At 37.7% G+C, this 23,127-nt stretch overlaps 1 protein-coding gene across 1 annotated transcript; it reads left to right on the forward strand.

Moving 5' to 3' along the window:
- The first annotated feature begins 61 nt into the window (after positions 1-61).
- Positions 62-21,341, forward strand: Dph5 (diphthine methyl ester synthase). Its single transcript, XM_081729979.1, has 5 exons — positions 62-316; positions 8,467-8,700; positions 14,396-14,516; positions 17,493-17,642; positions 21,085-21,341. Exons 1-5 carry the CDS (start codon positions 182-184, stop codon positions 21,288-21,290), a joined length of 846 nt encoding a protein of 281 aa, XP_081586105.1. The 5' UTR covers positions 62-181; the 3' UTR covers positions 21,291-21,341.
- The last annotated feature ends 1,786 nt before the right edge of the window (positions 21,342-23,127 follow it).

Below are 23,127 nucleotides of genomic sequence, written 5' to 3' on the forward strand. Positions count from 1 at the left end.
AGTAATCTGGACAGAATAATCAAAAATCTTTCTACATGACTCTCACCATCTCTTCTTTCTTTTCCTTCCTTTTTAATAATAAAAAACAGTGCAAGGCAAATGCAAGTAGAAGGCAGGAGATTATTTCCCTTATGTAGGCAGTAATAACTGAAGACTTTTTTATATTTTATATAACTTTATAATGTTTTACATAATAGGAATTGGCTTAGGAGATGCAAGGGATATTACAGTCCGAGGACTCGAAGTTGTTAAGAAAGCTAAACGTGTGTACTTGGAAGCATACACTTCCATACTGACAGTCGGCAAAGAAGCTTTGGTATGTATTTGATTAAATTGAATTCTAGCTTTTTACTAACTCTAGACGTAAATATTATACCAAATACTTACATAAAAGGTAGAAATCCAGAATAAGAATATCAGTGCTAATTTCGGAATGTTAAGGTTTCACAAAAGACTATTGATAGTGAAAGCACGTAATATGCAGTTTAACGATATGGGTGTCTATATGTAGAAAACTTATCCATGAAATCTATTACTTTACAAAGCTAGGCTATTATTTAATGAACTTGATAGACCCACTGCAGCCTTTCCGCACCAGCTTTCACAAAAATTGCGGTGCAAAAATAAATTACAGATTCCGTACAGGTTTACTTTTGACGCATCATTCGAAATAATTGTTAAAAAATTAGAATTTGTTCGTTAATTTTCTTCTTGTTGATTTCTAAATGATTTTCACTGGGCGACGTGAAAATGTTGCACGGCATAGATAAAATTCAAGGGGGCCATCATAAGCAATTGAAAAATTACAATTCTTAACAATTTGCGTATAAATACGGTGTCCAGATGTTTACATAAAAACTAGAGTGCACAAAGCAATCTCTGCTAGTTGGTCACTAAAAAGCATAAATGCTAATCGAGTCAGAGCAGGGCGTAGCTGGGGATCCGAGCGTTTTCGAAGTGGTGCGTCTGGAGAGGGGCAGGCTTGTCAGCGAAGCTGGGTATATGCGCAAGCGAGAGTAATAAAACGAGTAGGTTTTGGGAAGATACGAGTTTCAATAGCACTTGTTATGTTTTATAATAATAGTGCTCTGCTTGTAAATACGAAATGCAGCTTATGTATACTGTGCAGAAACACACCGCTGGTGGAAAATAATTTCTAATGCAGTCATCTTTCATATGCATTCACTTATTTTCTCCGTAGTAAAGCAGTTGTAATGATTTTACACTAATAATCCTACAGTTGTAAATATAAAATACATGTGTATTACTTTGTATTTAATTTTATCGCTTGCAGAAATTTGTTCTTTATAAATTTGTCTTTTCATGCAGTTTTGGAGTTTAGCTGTGGATCTTCCAAAATGTGGTGCGCCAAAAGTAAACCAATACCCGAACTTCGATGCCTATTATGCAACCTAAAGCTCTGATCTTGTGTTGTGTTTACAAAAATCATTACGTAATGGGGATGACATTTAGTATCTCCCACAAATATCCAGGGCTCCGAGTCCGGTACTGTGACTTACAGGTAGTCGTTGTAAACGCCTTGTTTATGTGTACTCACCGTCAGTGGCGCGACTGCTCCCTATGGATGCATTCCCTTGCTCCAGTTCGGGATCCTCCTCTGACTTGATATGATAGCATTCGTGCTTAGTACTGCCCACGTTGTATAAGTTGGTTCGTGTTTAAGCACTAGTTTTTATGCCCTACGTGCACACTGTATTTATACTAATAACTTCATCACAGTTAAAATTAACGAATTGTAATCTTTACCGAGTGATTTGGCGGAGAAACTAGATAGTACCACATAATAGGGCCCCTGAAAGTAATGAGGGGGTTAAGTTCCACAGGTGGCTGCCAAAATTATAAAGTTTTCGAGGAAATTTGGTGAGTATTACGAAATATAAGCATCGTACAAACGAAAAAAGTAAAAAGTAAGTCACGGTACGGTGATAGGTTACGAAAAGCAACAAATTTTTATCTTGGATTATATGAAGGCGTGTAGTTCGACGATATAGCATTGTGTCAGTGTTTCAAACCACTGCTTTAGTAACTAACATAAAAGTGTATGATTCAATAGCGGAGAGGAAGGTGCTCTACGGGGCTGTGTGCTATCCCATGTTAGTGGGGCATAAATTTGTAAGAAGTACGGAACAAATTGATTGATTGATTTTACAATAGGATTGTACAAGTAATCAAATATGTATCGATGTCTTAGAAAATCCTGCACTTTAGCGTCATGAATTAAAATATAGTGATGTCAGGGTTGCCAAATATTGCAACAATCTGATAATGAAAGTCGCGGAACTACCCTAAGTTATTAACATATTTTCATGAAGAAAAATGTGTTACCATGCTCAAAATTAAGCAGTTTATCTGTGATCATTGTGTTCGAATGGATGGCTACCATTTATTGGCATCTGCTATAAATACTATCATTCTTGTTATTATAAATGACCCACAAAACGGATGTGAAGTAAAATTTATAAGTTCCTAGTCATTTTCTGTTTTGAATATCTATTTTAACTTAATAAAGTCATGAGAATATCCCGTAAAAATGCGCCCTTACAGGTCTGAGTAGAACAATAAAAATTTGAAGAAGTCGATCATTTCAAATATCTCGGAAATATTTTGACGAAAGATGCTTACTGCACCAAAGAGATCAGGTTAAGAATTGGCATAACCAAAGAAGCATTCAACAAGGAAAGGTCACTCTTAACTATCAGCCTTAATATTTGACTAAGGAAGAAATTGGTCAAGTGCTATAACTAACTAACTCTGTGGCCTATGAAACCCGAAGGTTCAATGCCGCGTTCACAAAAGCTCTCCAACTGGCTTCTATCCTTAGCTACCTTCATCCAGTTTCTACTTTGTATTCCAGTCTCTGCGAGATCTATCTTAATATTGACCTCCCATCTGCGCCTAGGTATTCCTAATGGTCGTTTTGTGATTGGTCATCCAGTCAACACTTTGAAAGCGTTTCTACTTTCTTCCATTCTAGGTACATGACCTGCCCACCTAAGCCTCCTAGACTTGACGACCCTAACAATGTTGGGTAAACCGTATAAATTATGTAGTTCCTCGTTATGAAGTTTCCGCCATTCCCCATTCCCGTTCCTCTTGGGTCCGAATATTCGTCTCAGGATCTTGTTCTCAAATACTTTCAGTCTATGTTCTTCTCTTAGAGTAAGTGACCATGTTTCGCAGCCATACAGAACAACAGCCATGATTATCGTTTTGTATATTTTAAGCTTCAAATTCCTCGACAGAATTCGCGACGACAAGAGATTTTGAACCGAATAGTAACACGGATTCCCTGTTTTTAGTCGACATTTAATTTCTCCGTGAATATGATTTTCCTCTGTTAATATTGATCCTAGATATTTGAAACTATCCACTTTATCAAAATTATTATTTAATATTTTAACGCATCCATAATTTGCTGTATTCCGGTCCCGACGCAAGTGTGTGCAAAGATCCCGTCTATGGAATAATAGACGGTTTAGAGACTTGGACATTACGGAAGTTAGAGAAGAAATATTTAGAGAGCTTCGAAACGTGATGCTGGAGGAAGATGGGGAAGATAAAATGAACAGAAAGGTTAACAAACGAAGATGTTTTAAAACGGATAGGAGAGAAGAGGACGCTTCTAGCCAACCAGTATACTTCGCAGGAAGATCAATTAGATTGGACACATCTTGCGAAGAAATTGTCTTCTTCATACTGCCATAGAAGGAAAGATGGGAGGAAAGCGAGGAATGAGAAGAAAAAGAACACAACTGATCGATGAGTTGAAAAATAGAAGAAAATATTGGGAGTTAAAAGAGGAAGCTGAAAATAGAGAAACATGGAAGAAGCATTTTCAGGCCCAAACTGAAAATTAAGAAGAAAAGGAAAAAGAGCCTTCATTAGTCCCAGGACCTGCCAAAATGGAAAATAATAATAATAATAATAATAACCAATATTCTCTTCGTGCTGGTATAGTGGCTATCGCGTGCGCCTTTGGTGTACGTCTTCCCGCATTCGATTTCCAGTGGATGAGCACAAAATGTTTAACTTTAACATCATTCAGTTTCAATAATCTTTCGTGTGGTTATTATTATTATTTTTTTTTATTACCCAAAACGGCATAATCGTCGGGCATTTACTAAATGATAATAAAAAATACAGTATATTATCTATTATGAAAATCATATTCTAGTTCTACTCTCATTTCACTCTTCATTGTTCTTTTTTCCAGTGATGTTCTGTCTTATGTGAGCGCCAGATGTGATTCCATTCTCAAACGGGAATTTAGTTCAGAACACGAGAAATTGAAACCATTGATAAAGTCGTTCGCGCTCTGCCACAGTGGAGGACTACCGTAAATGGAAACATCAGTTAGCGTCATATGATTAACTCTGTTACTTAACTAATGCTCTTTAGTTGACGTAGGATGGAGGCACCGTTTATGGCCACTTTCATGTTATTGATCCATTTTGAAGCTTCATGCTGTTCTCAACCAATCGAAACAAAACTTACTAAAATCGGTAGACTTTCAGCAACAGATATAGTCAGTAGGCATTGTGAATCTAGTGAAAATGGATGTGTTGTTAACATTTTGTGATTTGTGATGTACAGAATTCTATTTTTGTTTGTTTGTTTGTTTGTTTGTTTTGGTGAAATTTCTTAAAGGGTTTTAAGTTTCTCAGAAAATTGTAGAAAATTCATCTGATAACATTGAAAGAACAAACTTAGTTTCCTGGTAAGAAAAAACTTCATTTTTACTGTATACTTGCTATCGGGGGGCGCGGTGGCTCAGTGGTAGAGCGTTCACCTCTGGTGCTTGGGGTCCCGGGTTCGATCCCAGCCCCCGCCAAGTGAACTTTGTGGTGGACAAACACCGTGCTCGTGGGTTTTCTCGGGGTTCTCCCGTTTCCTCCCACTTTCTTCATTCCACCATTTCACTCATCTCTCATTATCACCGTCTCCTTTAGCCTAATCGGCATAACCGTGGGACGTAAAACTCAAAGATTTCATTTCATTTATACTTGCTATCGTAACCTAAACACAACAAACAAATGCCACGGCCATTAGTGAGTGGGGACGTTCCTTGAGTAACCAGTTATTGCTAACAGGTGGCTATATAAGTGGTTTCATACTTGTTAATGTTTATGGACGCCCTTTTTAAGCAGGAGCCAGGTAGCGGCGATGTCCTTTCGCACGCGGATAACCCTTTTCCGCAATCTTTCCAGAATACCCACATAGTAGACAGCGCTAACGATCTGCCCTTGAGGTACAAATTCTTTGTGAACTACACCCTTAGCATCGGAAAAGATAAGCAGTATTGTCTTCAGTTTGGATTTGCTCATTCTCGCCTTCTGTTTCGGGGACGCCGGAGTGTGCCTTTTGGCACTCTCGCGCGTCTTATCTGGGTCGTATTGACATTTCATTACCGATAACAAACGTTGTTCAAATAATCCGGTTCAGTTTCCACACGTTCCTTCAGTTTACTCACGATCAGCACTCAATTGGCCTTTTGCTTGTCTGTCAACAATTTGGGGATCAGCTTAGCCACACCTTTTACATGTTCAGTTCTTCCGTAATGATGCGATGCACAGCGGTTTTCGGAATGTTCACAGTTTTAGCTAACAGCCGAACCTCATTCGAATATTCATTATTCTCTGGGCCGGATTTCCCAATAGGCCCGGGCCTATGGGCGCAAGCTCCCAGGGGGCGCACTGCCGAGAGAAAAAAAAAACATTAAAAAAATATCTAGAAATAAAAATAAATAGCCATAACTTAACATATTTTTTGAATTGATTTTAAAAATCAGGCTAATAAAGCATTCTGATTTTGAAGTTCATTGGAACAAATAATTGTTGGTAAAGTTAAACTATTTTTCAACATTATGCATCAACTTCGTTACAACATTGATTGCCCAACATTGATATTTATTTGCCCAAATGGCTAAATTGAACAAAACCAAAGTTATTCACCAATCTTTTGTTAATACATTAACGGTATTTTGTTAAGCCCAGAACCAAGTAAATTCCTCAAAAAACTTGCAATGATAAAATTGCATCGTGGATTGGTGTTTAAGCAATTAACATATAGGCTTGATATGATTTTTTAATAAAGATTTTCAGGAAAGTAACTTTAACCAGACTAGGGGGCGGAAAAAATATTGGGCCTAGGGGCGCCAAAATGCTAAATCTGGCCCTGATTATTCTATTGATTTTTCTATTGTTATCGGAATATCCGCTTTCAATATATTCGAAGGATCTATTATTCGAATTTTCACACCACTAGTATATATCTGTTGGTATTCGAGTCGTATATGAAAAAGGAAGTTGCTATTTTTTATATATGTTGAGAATTAAAAGAAAACCAAATTATGTATGCGTGTGAATACAGTTAAGTTTGTACAGTGAAAAATGTTTAGCTGCACCGATATGGATTTGATCCCTGGTCGGTCTCACACTTTTTAAATCTTTAAGTTTAATTACTATCATGGTATTTTAGGTGTATGTAAGTGGTGTAAGTTAACATGTCGTAGAAATTTTAAGACGCTTGTATCACGGATTTTTGTTCTTCACTCAGATAGCTTGAGTGCTATCTGGCACTTTTAACGATGACGATCTAATAGCTGCTAAATTGGGCATACCTTTTAAGGTTTCTTCCAAGGATATTATAAAATAGAGGATCTGCCCATATGCATCGTCATCCTATTAAATCAATGAAGTCAAAAACAACCGAGTATCGGCACGTCTGATTGGCTACTCTCGTTTCCTCCGTCGTCCGATTGGCTACTTTCGTTTCCGCCATGATTGTTGGCTCAAAACATTGCGATCTTATTGGGCGGAGTGGGCAGAGTAGGAGTGGCGAAACTGAGACGTGTAGCTTCAGGATTTTGTTCTAAGGGCAGATCCTCTATTTTATAACATCCTTAGTTTCTTCCTTCTTTCGGAACCTTTCTGAGAGAAAATTGGGTAACCTCAGTTTCCAAAACAGTAACAAAATTTACTCTTTGAGAAGGGTTCCACAGGAAGAGGAAACCTTAATATGTATGTTCAGGTTAGCAACTCTTAGATGTTATCTTTAAAAGTCCCAGGGAGCGCTGAAACCGTCTGAATGAAGACAAAAGATCCTAATACAAGATAAGACAGTGTTTAACACTTTTGATCCTAAGCCCGAGTCAAACTCGGGTTGTATGTTTATTCCAGAACGCCTGAGCCCGAGCCTAACTCGTTTTTTTTACGTAATAGTACTTGTGTAACTTATTATGATTTGCGGTAGGTTGTCAGCCGTGTTAAAAGCTTACTGAGACTCAGTCCTCGAAGAAATACCATTCATCTAAGCTAGCGAAGAGTAAACGAACTTTTGCAGGTTGATTGTTGTGACTGCGTTTGACTGAAGCACATTCGATAAAATAGTGGAATATTTTGTTTCGAAAACTATTTAATTTTACAGAAGTTGTCTTGTTTGAAGCCAGTAAAATGAATGTAGAAGAAATATCAAAGATTTTTAGAAGAGTACAGTTTAGATTCCTGCTCGGAAGGTGAAATTGATGATTGAGATTCGGGTCCTGATTTCGAAATTTAGAAAGGAGGTGCGTACATGAAAACACCCATATAAAAACATTTGTACGAGGCGCATCCAGAAAGTAAGTTTCCCACGCGTCCCATAGCTAGGAAACGGTATGTTGCGCGAAGTGACTGTGTGCACGTGAAAGAGTAAGGTTCTAGGATGGCGCATGCGCCAGCGGAACTTCCCTAGTTCTCTGAGTAGCGTCGTGGCAGAAGTTGAAGATGGACATTCCTATTCCAGCTTCCGCCGCGTGTGAAGTACGAGCAGTGATAAAAGTTTTTGAAAGCACAGGGCATAGAGCCGATTGAAATCCATTGTCAGCTGTGCCAGGTTATGGACTTTATGTCATTAGGAAGCAGATGGTGCGTTGCTGGTGTTGACAGTTTGCAGCAGGGCGCCAAAATGTGCATGATGAGAAGCGCGGTGGCAGGCCAACCGTCATCACAGACGACCTTGTGAACCTTGTTCGGGAACGCATCATCCAACATCTTCGCTTTATAATAACGAAACTCAGCGGTCAGTTCCTGCACATTCCCCGCTCCTTGTTGCACACCATTGTCATTGCTCGCAGTCGTAATAAACTTTTTCAATTGTTCCAAAAGCACATATTTCAAACAGCAGTGTAGCAAACTAACCATTCTTACATCATCAAATTATATATTCGTAATAAAATCTAAAATCCAAAAATTTGTTTGCAGTGTTTTAGTGCGTCTATTATTATTTAGCAATGTGCTATAAATATTTTTAAAAGGCCTAAAAACGCCAGGGTATTGGAATAAGCAAGGTCAGCTTAACCCAGTATCGAAAGTGTTAAGTTGCGTATCGTATAGCATATATCAGCAGTTATATTACAGGTTAGTTTTTAAGTACTAATAATTCTATGTTTGGGTTACTATTTTCCAGGAGAGTTTTTATGGGCGCAGTCTTATAGTGGCAGACCGCGAACTGGTAGAACAGGGTTCATCCGAGATTTTTCAGGATGCTGAAACAGAGGATATAGCCCTGTTGGTTGTTGGTGATCCATTTAGCGCCACAACGCATACTGATTTGGTTCTTCGAGCAAGAGAGGCTAATATTCCATGCACGGTTATACATAATGCATCCATCCTCAATGCCATTGGATGTTGTGGTTTGCAGGTAATGCCTTTTGTTTGTTTATTGATATCGTGTAATTAATAGCATTTTAAATGGTTTGTTTTTATTATATACAATTTGCACCATGCATATTTATTATGTGCCCAAAATAGTAGTAGAAGTAGAATACGAGAGTCATCCGGAAAATAAAGCCCGTTTAATTATACAAAATGAAAAACTTAATATTTATTGAGAAAAAAAAACAATTCTGTTAAATGCCTCAAGCTTCCCTTCTCTACACAACCAGTACCTTCATTTTTGTCGCCAGTTCATTATTCCAAGTGGTCACTGCATTGTCCAACATTTACTTCCCAGAAACTCTTTCAGCGTAGGGGAAAGGTGGAAATCGCTAAGAACAAGGTCCGGATTATAGGCTGGACGATCAAAAATTTCCCATCCGAATTGATCTAGCAATCTTTGAATTGCAGCAGCAATATGAGGACGGGTATTGTCGTGAAGAAGCACAATCCTTCCAGAAACATTCCTCGCCTCCTGCTTTGGGTGACTCGTCGTAGTTTTCTTCGAGTTTCACAGTAACGATTTACATTGCTCGTAGTGCCTTTTAGCATGAAATCCACCAAAAGAATACCTTTATGATCCCAAAAGATGGTTGCCATGACCTTTCGTGTGAAAAAATCTGTTTTAATTTTCTCGGTTTCTTGGGATGATGAGGGATGGTGCCACTCAAGTGATCGGCGCTTGCTCTCTGGGTGATGTGAGACACACAGGTCCGATCGAGAAAGGCGTCTCCGTCTGTGTAATACCATGTCAATAATGTCAGTGCTGAGCCCGTTCTCATGAGTTTTGTGTTGGTCATTCAGTTGTCACGGAACCCATTGTGCACAAATTTCGTTGTAGCCCGAGATATTGCGACACAATTTCACCAAGCATAGAACGAGAAACGTCTGGAAATAGAATGTGTAATTCGCCGAGAGTTATGCGCCTGTGTTGCAAAATTCTCTTGTTCACTGCAGTCTTCAGGTCTTTTGTGATGAGTGATGGGCGTCCAGGTTGTTTGATGGTACGTATTTGTTCGTCCACTGTTGAACATTTCACACTATTTTCTCACTGCTTTCAGTTCCCGGTAGATTTCTGCCGGTTTCACCTTTTGAGTGTTCAGAAGTTGGCTACCCTTAGCTTACAGTCAACGGGAACTTTTTGCAACCTCTTCTCACTGCATTATGAGCACAGCTGTTACGGAAGGCAGTTGACCCTGACAAAAGAAAGAAAAGTGAGCTGCGCGTTAGAAATGCGCGAGGGATCTTAATTTGAATGCAGTGACCACCTGGCTCAAATGAACTGGCGGGAGAATAGTATAATATGGGAATTTTGAAGCTCGTGAACAGATAACGACAGATGTGTAAATGAAGGTGATCATGTAGAGAACTGAGGGAAGCTTCGGGTATGTAACTTTTTTTCAATAAATATTGTATTTTTAATTTTGTATAACTAAACGGTGTTTATCTTCTGGATAACCCTCGTAGTCATATTTGGGAATAAATCCAAGGAAACATGAAATGAGCGCCATGAACAAATTTCTTACTTCTAAATTTTTGCACTCATCTTCATTGTTGATTGGTTGGATTAGAGTTTATTGTCCCTTTCAGCACCGAGGCTATATGATACGTGGACTTAGAGTTTGAACGAGGATCCGAATCACATGAGCTTCCACCGTGAATTGAATCCGGGACTCCTGCACCGAAGGCGCGTATGATAACCATATACTTGCCTTCATACTGTCACCTGAAGACGGATGTTGTGCATAAACATCTGCAATATTTAAAAAACTACTTGTTTTTTTATCTTCTGGCAGTAATATATGCCACTTTTTCCCACATGTTCCTATTTTTTACGTGTTTAATTGTGGTTACATGTACTTCTGTCAAGCATACACAATAATCTTATAATTTGGAAGATAATTGTCGAAACTGAATCTGTAAAATATGCCGTACTTACACGAATCTAATGCGCACTTCGATTTTAATATAAATAAATAAAAGAATTCGTTGGTGAATGTAATGCCCATCACAATGGATTTGTACGTAAACTATTACAACAGGGAATTATAAATAACTTACCTCTGTATCTTGTAAACATTTTCTCTTAATCCGTGTGAATAATTTCGGTCCGCACTGGATCCTTTATCAACACCTGTTACCGTTGTAAACCTGATTTATTTCATTGTTGAAGTTGTTGCCCTTCAAAACTTGAGAGTTGAGTTGATTTTGAGTTTAACATCCCTTTCAGCAGTGAGGCTATATGAGACGGGACCGACTGATTAACGTGGAATCCGAACCACATGAGCTCCCGCCGGGAAACGAACTCTGGTCTCCTACGCCAAAGTTGCATACTATAACCGCTTAGCAGTGGCGGTTTTAGTGGGTAGGCACGGGCCTACCCAAACATTTTGAAAAATATATACACGCTAAAAAGATACAACAGAGAGTAAATATATTTTATGCTATGTATGTTAATGGTAGATAATAATTTAACAAATAGCATCAACCACCACTGTAAAAGTAATTTCCGTAGCTTGGAGTTCTTTGCAAATAGCAAACAGCGAACAGCATAGGTAGCCTTGGTATTTCTTTTAGGTCACGTTTTACGTTTGACTATATCATAACCCATTTTCCTCCTCACGCTTCCCTTCTAATAGCTACAATAACGCCAAGACTGGTGAGCAAGAGTCCAGGCATCTAAACGATTCAATAAATTATAGCAGGCAAAACAAATCCAGACACGTAGGAGTTAGCAGAAGGAGATACAACTGTGCAGAAGCAGATCCTGTTAGTTTTGTAAATACAGGTATATCGCACTCATTAGTTCTTAGTCTTTTTTCTTACTGAATGCAGTTTGTATTGCGTTGTCTTCATTCTGTTTTAATTAAGAGGTCCCAAAAATTAATTTAAGTGTATATACGATAATTAAAAAAACGGAAAAGAAAAGAAATGAAATATGCATCAGTGAAAGAAAGCCAAAACTAAATATCCGTAAATGTCAATGCAGAAGCTTTGGAATGTATTTCTGTAGTGCTTGTAGTTTTGCTGAACCAGGAAAATCTTAGACTCAGGCCCAGACATGCCCAAAATAGAAACTGTCATAAACGATGGTGAAAGTAGGATGAAATTAGCAGTTCTAATGGAATAAATTGACAGGTAATTAATTTAGTTTATATGTATATTTACAGCACGCATAGTGAAAATTGTAAATGTTATTGAAATAACATGGCTTATGCTGTTAATTTATGTCATAACACTGGATGAAGAAAGAACGAGAATGATCATTGGGTACTGCTCATGTCTCTTCTAATCTGAAAAGAGCTAGAGTCTTTCTAGTGAAAAGCAAATCGTACTATCTAATTGATAACACAAAAAGTAAAACAATTTAAATTAATAGGCCCTATAATATATATAATACAAAATAAGCTTAGGCTAATTTAAGTAGGAATCACCCTATGTATACCGAAATACGTGCAAAGTAGAAAGTAGAGATAGTTGACGTATTCCAAAACTTTAATGCAATAATAATTAAAATACGGACATTGAAGTCCCAACAGAGTCATGTCGCGTCGGGACGCAGTACAATTTCTCTGAAATCGGGCCTATCCCGACAAAATTGGTACGGGTGGTTAGTAATCCTACAAGCGAGGAAGAACGGTTGTTTTGAGAGTTGCTTAATTACAGTCGTAAAAATGACATTTCTCGTAAGTTGATCTTTATTAAAATCTTTCACCCCGTGAACAGTGTTTTATGTTAGGTTTTCTGATGAAGATATTATCATTAATGTAAAAAATCGAACTACTTACAATTACAATTATTATTTAGCATCAACATTTATTTGTCATTTTCTTTCTTTCTTACGGCAAAGCAACATGAAAAGCGCTCTACCCTAAGTGTTAAACGTCAGTCCCTCTTTTCCTGGTTTTCAACAATCTATAGCTAAGGCATTTTGTTTTGCATTTTTCTTAGTATTATTGTTTCTATTGTTCTTGATAATACGTGGTTCTCATTCTTTTTACTATTGATAGCATACAACTAATTGTATTTCATTTTTGTGTGTGATAACGAAATCTGTAAACAGAATGATCCCGATAACTATAATTTATAATTATGATAGGTCACCGATAGATGGCAGTGTATTGTTGACGTATGAGTAGTGAGTGAACATTTCTCTGCTCTGTTAATAAGTGTAGCGAGCGACAAGCTAACGATAAACAATTTTGACTTACGAGCAGGCGTAAAAGTGAAGGGGAACGCAGAGATACATCGTCCCCTCACTTCCAGAATTTATCTGTGGCGTCCTCCCACACGAACACCCAACTGTCTTTTGTTAATTCTAAAAAGTTGCACTTGTGTTAGTTCTGTATGTGATCTGAGCTTCACTAATTTGAGTTCTTGTCCTTTTTTCCCCCTAAAGGTTTTATTTCTTGTGGGTCTGATATATTCCAATAATATTTCCTTGGACCGGTATTTTTCCATGTTGAATGAGTGTTTTCAGTTTTGAATTCATAATTGGATAAAACTTTCCACTATTTCATTCGAGATTATGTTATTCCGTGCTTCGAATATACATATATATATATATATTTTTAAAGACTATTGGTTTCCACTTCTTTTACGATGTTGAAAAAGGACCCATCGCGGCTCGAAATATTCACGCGGATTTATAAAGTCTTTTCTAGATATAGAGGTCAGTTGTTTATAATTTATTGATATGTATCCTATAGCGTCCATCTGCAAATATCAGAATTGAAAGAATGTAGGTGATTGATTGTTACATGACATATTCATTGCTAAAAAAAATTATTGTATTACGTGCATGAAATAATTATTTAAAACGAATACTTATATACTACTTTGCGGTTGAAACTATCGTCGTAGGATGTTCTTTTCTGTTTGCGTTCCATTTTGTGACTATCTAATTGAAATGTCCTCTGCAGTAATAGACCAACACAAATGTAAAGAAGCCGAAAGTTGCAACAACGCATTTTGACATAAGAAACAATAAATTTGGGTAAAGTTACAGTAAACTACGGATTTAAGTAATGCGCACCATTTTTTTTTTTTTTTTTTTTTTTTAATGATCATTAGATTCGCGTAAATATCGTATTTACTGTTCCTGACACAAAAACCCGAAAACCTTAAGTCTATCAACCGACGATTTAAGACTGGAATGAGGAGTAACCACGCCGCTGATCGTTGTTGTGTTGTTTTTCATAACTGGAGTTCATTACCACTTTCATGCAGCTTCAATTCTCCTCATAGCGCTAGGTGAACGCTGCAGTATCACTACCATGGTTTTCTCCAGTGGTGACATAGTAACTAATAGCCAGATCCGACATGTTGTCTTGGGAATCATACACAGTTTCAAACAAAAATTACAATAAATACACAAATAATTACTTTATATATATATATTTTAAAGCAAAATCACAACATTTCTGACTCATGCATTATAATTTAGTTTTCTCATGTAGTTCACAAATACAGTACCGTGCAACATTATCTTCAAATCGTACACCATTTAAATAAATTAAAATTTAAAGGAAAAGTCATTAAGCAGATCAAAGGTTTATAGCAACCAACTTAGGAATACTACAGATCGACGTGATGGACTCTGATGATTATAACTTTTTATATATATTTAATTTAGAATGTATAGAGATGTATGTATATTAAAATGTTTGTTCTTTCCACAGTTGTACAACTTCGGAGAGACGGTTTCTATACCGTATTGGACCGAAACATGGCAGCCAGAGAGTTTCTTTGATAAAATAGTTGAAAATAAATCAAGAGGATTGCATACACTGTGTCTGCTTGGTAAGTGTGGGCATGAATTTGCTCTAATAAACAAATGAAAGAATTATAGTACTTCAGCATAAATTCATAATACATAACTAATAGAGATGTTCTATGTAACTTCAGCATGTGCTTAAGAGTCTTTTTTTTTTTTTTTTTTTTTTTTTTCATAATCGAAAATGTGTAAACATGTGTTACATATATTAAGAAATTCAGGAACAGCCGATTTTCCTCACCCAGTTGTTACTATGAGTGAAATACGTACATGGTTATTGCTATCTCGTGACTAAGTTGTTAGCGTATGCACCATCGTGCAAGAGAGGAGTTCAATTTGCGGTGAGAGATCACGTGGTTTGGGCCGATGACTCATACAGCTTGGTGTTAAACTTAAATAACAAATGGAGGTAGGCACCCTCATTTCGTTTATTTCCATGAGGACTGCCTTTACACTACTTCCATTATATGGGAGCGAATGGAAAAGACGATGCACACATTTGTTTTTGGGGTTATGGACGAGTATTATATTTATTGAAGATTGTGGGAAGAGAGAATTTATTGATTACAGGGCGAGTCTGAGTAAGAGGTCAGGCAAAATGCACATCTCTGATGAAATAACATTGAGTTCCAAATAGTGACAATGTGCGACAGGGGTGGAGATCGAACCTATATTTCCGGTCTATTGTACTAGCATCTTAACCACTACCATTGCTTTCCTGGACCAACGAAATACGTAATACATCACCCTGCTGAGTTAAGATACGTTATTGGCCTGGGGAAGGACTGAAAATCGTAGTAGTGCCCCCGCGTAGCGTAGTCGCTAACGCTCTCGTCTTCGGTGCGAGCGGTCCCGGGTTCGATTCCTGGTGGGGCCACTCGGTCAAAAAAGTGTACAACGCCTTTTCAGGCCAGTCACCCTGAATGAGATTTTTCTGGGTTTTCCTCACTCACACCAGGCAAATGCGGGGGTGGTACCTAACTTACAGGTCCCAGGCCGCTTCCTTCCTTCTTCACTCCTTTCTTCCTTCCCTTTTCGTCGGATAGTGTGCTCGCCGCGGGACGTCATCCCTCATACGTGACGGGCTAAATGGCCATAGATGCCGAAAACCCAGAAATCTAAATCCTAAATCTCTGAAAATCGTAGTGGCTAACGGAACGCATCTGAATGACAAGCCGATAACCATGAATAACCAACTTACAGAGAAAGAATAACATTTGATTTAGTTCCAGGAAATGACCAACTTCCGTTGATTTATTGATTAAGTTTAATGTTCCCTTTCGGTACCGAGTCGAACCAATACTTGAGTTTGTTCTGAGGGAAGCACCTCTACCGGGAATCAACTGAAGGAGCGTAGAAAGCATGTTTGTCACATGCCCAACTTAGAGTTTATCAAATTGTGTTAAAAGCAAGAGAAGACTAATAGCACAACTATGTCCTTTTGCCTCAATAGGTATCAGAGCAAAAACGGTGATAGATAACAAGAATAAGTTTTTTAATCGATTCAATTTTCTAAAAATATGTTCCAGTTTCTTCTTTAAGTCTTTATTGAAACCGGATGTGATAGAAATAAACCATTTCTGGTTTTAATTTCGGTTACCTGGTCTCTTCCTAAACGAAGGGAAAATCCCAACCTACACCTCCTTGCGGCAGAAAGCGGGCAACGTCATAGGCCGGAATAAGGAGTTAGTCTCTACCAGATGCCAACGGCCTTTTCGAAGGGCGGATGAGCGGGTGGAGGTCAGGACACCTCTTGTCTTTAGTAGGGGAAATTGTCTAAAAATGGCAGATAAACTACAAAGTGGTCAACGGTATGGAGATGTGAAAATGAAATGAAAATACTACCATATTATCTTTTTCCCAAGAGGGACGAAGGAAGAAAATAATACAATGAAAGTTCTTTCTGAGGTGAAACACCCGTTCGGATCTCCGGGTGGGTACTACTCCGGGAAGAACCATCAGAGAAGAAAATAATAATAATAATAACTTTCAAACTCGAGAAACGTGGAAGAGACATTTCCAGGCTCAAACCTTAAAGGAAAAAAAAAAGCAAAATACTTAATAGTACCATAACAAAAACTGTGTTAGATACTGAGAGATATTTCTCTAGAATCAATTAAGCGCCCCAAAAGTGGATTCCATCTCCACCCTGATTACTCTGCTAAAACTGGAAGTAGTACAAATGTACTATTAAAATCAGTAAAGTTACGCTTCATTCTTCGTGATTGCCCCAATCAAGCTACGATTGCTACTAAGACATTTGCTTCATTTTATTTTATAAATGGCGTCCCATAATTATGTATATGATGTTTCAAATACTGCAGTAAAGAAACTAGCAACATAACTTGAACATAAATACATTACTCTCATAACTTTCCCTACAAGAATATTAATGTACAGTATGTTCTCTATGGCATGGTCCACCAATGCACCATCCAAATCGATACACGCTTCGAGACGAAGACTATCTAATATTGTCACAAGCAGCTTGATAGACCCGTACTGGTACCTTGTGGAACTCTTCCGTGTCGGCCAAATTGCGTATGTCATATCTGATATTGATACACTTTGTCCTTTAAAACACCCCATAAGCTAATGTCAGGTGGTGGGAAATCGGGTGACCGAGCTGGCCACTTCACAGACCCACGTCGACTGATCCAGCGGTTCGGAAATGTTTCGTTCAGCCACTTTCGCACTAGTATGACATAACTAACGGTTCTAAGTGCAGTGAGTGTTATCCCCACTCTCAGGCTGTACAGTGTTACCATATCGAAACTTTCTGTCCAGAATTACGAATACTACAAGTCAGTCAAACATCATATACATAAATATGAGCCACCCTGTATATGACAGTGAATTTGAGTCCAATTGTTTAATTCAAAGGATGAGTACTAAAATAAAAGAAAGTTTATTCTTACACAATGTTAAAGACACTCTCTGTAGACCTAAGATTGAGACAAAACCATTTAAAAATAGGTTTTTGTATCCATATTTTTTTGTAGATATTCGAGTGAAGGAGCAGACGATAGAGAGCATGATGCAAGGAAGAAAAGAATATGAACCACCACGCTTTATGTCAGTGAACGAAGCGGCAGATCAACTTCTTCGGATAATTCAGAGGAGAAAAGAATCCACAGAAATTGAAGATATAGGTAAGTTCTTATCTCAATTAGCAGTGATGCAGTCCTTATTCCAAAACGGTTTGTACCTTTTTTTCCGTATTTCATAAATACTTGTGGAATGATTGAAGTGAGAGAATCCTGAGAAAATTCATGTATACAGTCAGGGCCGGATCCAGGATTGTCTGGGGGGGGGGGGGGGGCACCAATAACTACCAAAATAACCAATCACACTGAAACTCTTCAAAGTGACATGTGAGAATATTCTTTACCCCTGACAACTCTGATGCATAGAACGGGGGAAAGTATTTTAAAGAGGGTTGCAAGTGTTATTCAGGAAAAAATGTTATCTCCTCCTGCCTTCTGTTTTCTTCCCTACTTGACAAATGTTATATTGTTTTGCTTGGTGAATCCTTTTCCTTCAACCATAAGAAAATCGACTTAAACTATTGCTTTTGTAAAGCTCTGCTTTCTTTTAAGCTCCAAACAGAAACATGATGGCAGAAATTTTCGGAAAGGGTTGCTATTTTCACTGCTAGCTTATCATTTTAGATAGTGTATATTTACAACGAAGGGGTGGGTGGGAATGCACGTGCACCTTTGCACCCCCCCTAAATCCGGCCCTATATACAATATTTGTTCTGCACAAATCCTACTTGGTGGGAATCGAGGTTGAACCAGGAACCCTTTGTCAGAAATGAGCATTCTCATTGAGCCATTACGGCTTTTATTTAAATAATTTATTAACAACTCTACAATATGGCATAATTCATTTTTCGAATAATGCACAAAGGGTAGTTTAATTTGGCGATGAGGTTTTGTGGACAATTTTATCAAAAATAACTCTAGAAACTTGGTGTTGACTTGGTCCACAACTGGAATGACTATGTCGACGGCGGTGTACTCTATCCAAATCTAGGATGGTCCTTTAACCTGGAAGCACTCTCTTGCATCCAATCGTCCGATGTTGAGTTGTTCATGTGACAGTGAAAATTATCACAGCCATGACTCCTTTGGTCCATTGCAAGGCATTGGTGACGTCGACATCCAGTGGTTTCGTCCCAAGGCAAAATCCATATCATTTCGTCCCAGTGTAGTAGTGTTTCATCCCAATGCAAATCCGTGGCAGTTCGTCTCGAGGTATTTTTATTGATTAGTGAACTGGCTAATAAGTAGAGTTTCGTCCCAGCAACCCACAGATGATGACTCACACATCAATCAACCGGTAGTTCGTGAAACACTAAAGTTTCCTTTTTAAAGTTTTCTTACGCTTCGTTTAGGACCAGTAGATTGACAATTGGATAGTTTTAACATTATACGTCAAGTGGGCAAACACTGTGAGAATTGAGCTTTGATTTCTCGATGAAAGAGTGATCGGCGAAAGATTTATAGATGAAGGAAACAAGGTATGTTTGGGAATTGTTGTTGGGATTTTACTAGCTGATGACTGTGACAGTGATAGGATGTTAATATTTGCTAGTTCCAGAGCGAAAGAAATTTTACAACGAGGAAGAAACATTTTCTTAGATGGAACTTCTAAGAGTATTAGTAAGCAGTTCGCTCAGTTATACACAGTTTATGTGATTTAAGAAACACTAGTGAAGAGACCAACGTTACGCCTGCAGTGTTTTCTTTGCTTCCTGGTAAGAAAAAGGTTACCTACGTTCGTCTATTTCGGGCTATCCTTCGAATAGTACCAGAATGGTCTCCTGAAACCATAAACATAGATTTCAAGGCAGGAGCTTTGGAAGCTATTACGCATGTCTTCGTAAGAGCTAAATTACGAGCTTTGTCTTCGTAAGAGCTAAATTACGAGCTTTGTCTTCGTAAGAGCTAAATTACGAGCTTTTTTTTCTTCTTTTCTTTACTTCAAAGTCTCTGGAGGAAGGTGCATAACATCAACCTGACAAATATGTATATAGCAAATAAGAAAGTACGGGACTTTATCAGGATGGGTGCTGCCTTATCCTTTTTGAAACCAGCAGGAGTGGAAATAGTTTAACAAATGCTTTGGTTGTCTGAGTACAGCAAAGATAAATTTTAACAAAAATTGAAATCATGAGTTGAATGTATTTTAATAAAAGCTTTTAATTGCACTTTAATTTTATAATAAATGAAAAGCTGAAGGGGAAGGGGGGGGGGGGGCGACCGGATACTTCACAATACTAACAAAAGGACAGTACATATTACAGAGCTCATAGCGAGTCACTTTTCTAACTAAAAGTTACTTTTTTTTTTAAGTTGGTCACTAAAAGTTACGTTTTTACAAATTTGTCACTAAAAGTTACTTTTTTACAAATTTGTCACTAAAAGTTACTTTTTTTGGGAGGTAAAGTGACTTTTTCGTGTGATTTATGTTTTGTATTGGCAGTTTTCTAAGAAAAATATTATAAAAATAAATGGAAAAATTCAGAAACTTGTTACTCATTACTCTTCTGAAAGCTTCAGTACTTGCTGCCACATGTGAAACAGTCAGCTTTATTCTCACTTCAACTTTTATTCTTTCTAAAGCACAGTGGATAGTTGGTGTATGCTTAAGCTCTCAAGGTGGGGTTGAGAACCCTTCTGTGTATTCTTTCTTCTATCATAATAGTCTTTTAGTTTTCTCTCATAATAGTTAACGCTCCGCTCAACGTTGTGTGTTTGTGTGGTTTATTATGTTCGTCTTGTGTTGTGCTTCTTGTATGTTCTTCTTAAGAGTAGGTGATGAATTTGAATATTTCATGGCTTTGAGAAGTCTAAATGCTAAGTTAAATGTCTGGGATGAAGAAATTCGGAAATAGGCCAGAACTGGTTCCACTTACTCAGAAGCTTCTTACATCTGCTAAGTCTGCTTATCGTAACTACAAAGCATACTTAGAATAAGAAAGGAAGAAACTCAAAAAGAAGAAGTAAAGAAAAAAAAGATGAAACAAAACAAGAAACAAAGAGAGAGTTAATGGAGAAATTGACAAAGGAAAAAAAGGGGCATGATGAGATTTTGGTCACTTTTTCGTGTACTTTTTGTCACTTTTCAAGTATTTACAAGAAACCAGACCACTATGAGCCCTGATATTATGGTGTATGATATTCAGCCCAAAATTATGATTAACTCTTAGACTTCATGTTTTTAAAAAGTATAATCTTCTTCTTACCAATCAATAGATTGTATCAAGTTAAGTAAAATAAAATGCTTCATGCGTGCTTTTGGAGAAAATAGAAATCAACGAAGTTTTATTGCTTATTAGTTCGGTGCCAATAATGACTCATAGTTTTTATTTTCTTGGAACAGATCATTTATTTATATAATATAAATGTAAAAAACTTCACTATAAAGTAGCAGATAGTATCTGTGTCTGTTTCTCTTCTCCTGACGGTGACACTCATACTCCAAACTATAAACGCACATACTATCCCAATATACATAGTAATTGTAATAATGAATAAAAGTCAGAATTTATTGAATATGTTCTAAGTAATAACATATCTTTTCCAGTGTGCACCGAGGACTCTTTGTGTGTGGGAGCGGCGCGTGTTGGATCTGAGACTCAGCAGCTGATCCTTTGTACCCTGCAGGAAATGAAGGATGTCGATTTGGGAGGCCCATTACATTCCCTTGTAATAACAGGGCATCTCCATGTTTTGGAAAAAGAATATCTTTCTCATTTTTGTGATCAAGGCAAATATTTAAGGAGGTTATAGCCTTATAACTGTGCTCATACTGATAACAATAAAACGTATTTTTTACATGTTCATTCTGTTTTACTCAATTCCTTGGAAATTTACTTTCAAACTCAGGGGCGGACTAAGGGCCGGGCTACTGCCCGGGGCGCCAGTCAGGGGGCGCCAAAACGAGCCTCAAAAAGTAAATTTTATAACTGTTTTCTACTGACCTTTTGGTTTATATGCTTGTAAAGTAGCTTCAATTACGTCATCTTATTCCATTCCACCATGGAAGAAGAGAGTTTCATAGTATTATACTAAGGAGGCTGTATCGACAAATGGAGACATAGCATGTAGAAGAAAGAGTGGAGGGGAGTTGGTATTGTTTATAGCGGGCGATGTTCTTTGTGAATTTCTCCCAGGCAATGAATGTTATTGGATTGTATATATGTTACTCTTTTAAAATGGTAGTGCAGGGAAAACAGTATATACAGCACTTACTTTTTGATTTCTTAGAAACGACACCGCCGCGCCTGACTGCCTGTTTCTGTTGGAATTAGTGTCTAGGAGATGTTATTGTTTCGCTACGTACATTGTTGCCAAATCATTCACGTCGACAGTATTTGTGAAATCGAATATACCACTCTGCAACAACATAGGAGAGGGTTAGAAGTAGGGATAGGCAAAACCGGTTTTTATAAAAAAAAACCGGAAACCGGTTCGGTTTTTTCCAAAACCGGTTTCGGTTTTCTTCAAAATCGGTTCGGTTTTTACCGAAACTGGTTTCGGTGAAAACTTTTGGAAAACACATAAAACTGTTTCTGTGGAAACGGATTCGGTTTCCGGAGAACAACGAAACACTATTCTGGTCAGAAATGGAACAAATTTTGGATAAAAACCAAACCAGTTTTGAAGAAAACAGAAACCGAACCGGTTTTGGAGAAAAACGAATCCGGTTTCGGTGCAAAACCGGCTTTTGTGCCCACCACTAGTTAGAAGTGACATTACGAGAAAAAAATTCAGTGACTGCATTTGAATCCTTCCTACCGCTAACACGTTTTCGTTGTTACTAATACCAGAGACCGATAAACTAAATCTTGAGCTTATGAGTTCTACCACAACTACAACCAGTACAAAAGAGCCAATAAACCCATGCTGTCCAAGTATATCGGATGATGTGGTGAGGCTGTGCGTACTATGTTGTTTCGTAAAGCATATCAATAAACCAGGGTACAATTTTTAAAATGTCAGATCAAAAAAGTATTGATTTTTCTTTTTGAAAAATGGGTTTATAATATTAAAATCACTGTAATAAAATGTAAAATATAAGCTAGGATCCTGAGGTCCAGAAAGTCGCTTTGCCCGGATGAAAATTTGCCTTGGTCCGCCCAGTGGCGGATTCAGGGGGGGGGGGGCAATCGTCCCTCCTAGAAGAGGAGACTTTTGTTAATTTTATATATAAATAAAACCCATCCTAAGAGTTTGGAGCTCTTAAAAGTAGCTCTAAGTATAAGTATTACAACCTACCGCCCCCCCCCCAGAAATTTGTCCTGAATCCGCCCCTGTTCAAACTGTATATTAAGAAATATACATTTTCGATCCAAGAAGAGAAATGTGTTTTGCTAAGGGTCTTCACTTGCTTCTTACTCCTTTTGTGTATTTTAGGGAGTAACTTAACAGATTATAATACAAGGGTAAGTCTTAAGTCTATCAGTATCCTGGTATATCATCATCACATCTGGTATATAATTTACCTATATTTATTACAGTATATGAAAGCAAAGTTAACGTTCAAAGTATAGCCACGAGTGTTTGCAATTACCTTTCTGCATGTTCTCCGGTACCACGTCTTGTCCGTAGAGACAAAGAAGTTAGT

Source organism: Thermobia domestica, chromosome 11 (genome assembly GCF_964235325.1).
Source record: "Thermobia domestica chromosome 11, izTheDome1.hap1.1, whole genome shotgun sequence".
Classification (NCBI taxonomy): domain Eukaryota; kingdom Metazoa; phylum Arthropoda; class Insecta; order Zygentoma; family Lepismatidae; genus Thermobia; species Thermobia domestica.

Bases quoted from the DNA above. Each gene is read 5' to 3' on its own strand.
- Dph5 (XM_081729979.1), top strand. From the start codon at position 182: ATGTTTTACATAATAGGAATTGGCTTAGGAGATGCAAGGGATATTACA. The intron at 8,701-14,395 runs GTAATGCCTTTT...TTCTTTCCACAG, and splicing joins TTGGATGTTGTGGTTTGCAG to TTGTACAACTTCGGAGAGAC. The intron at 17,643-21,084 runs GTAAGTTCTTAT...TATCTTTTCCAG, and splicing joins CACAGAAATTGAAGATATAG to TGTGCACCGAGGACTCTTTG.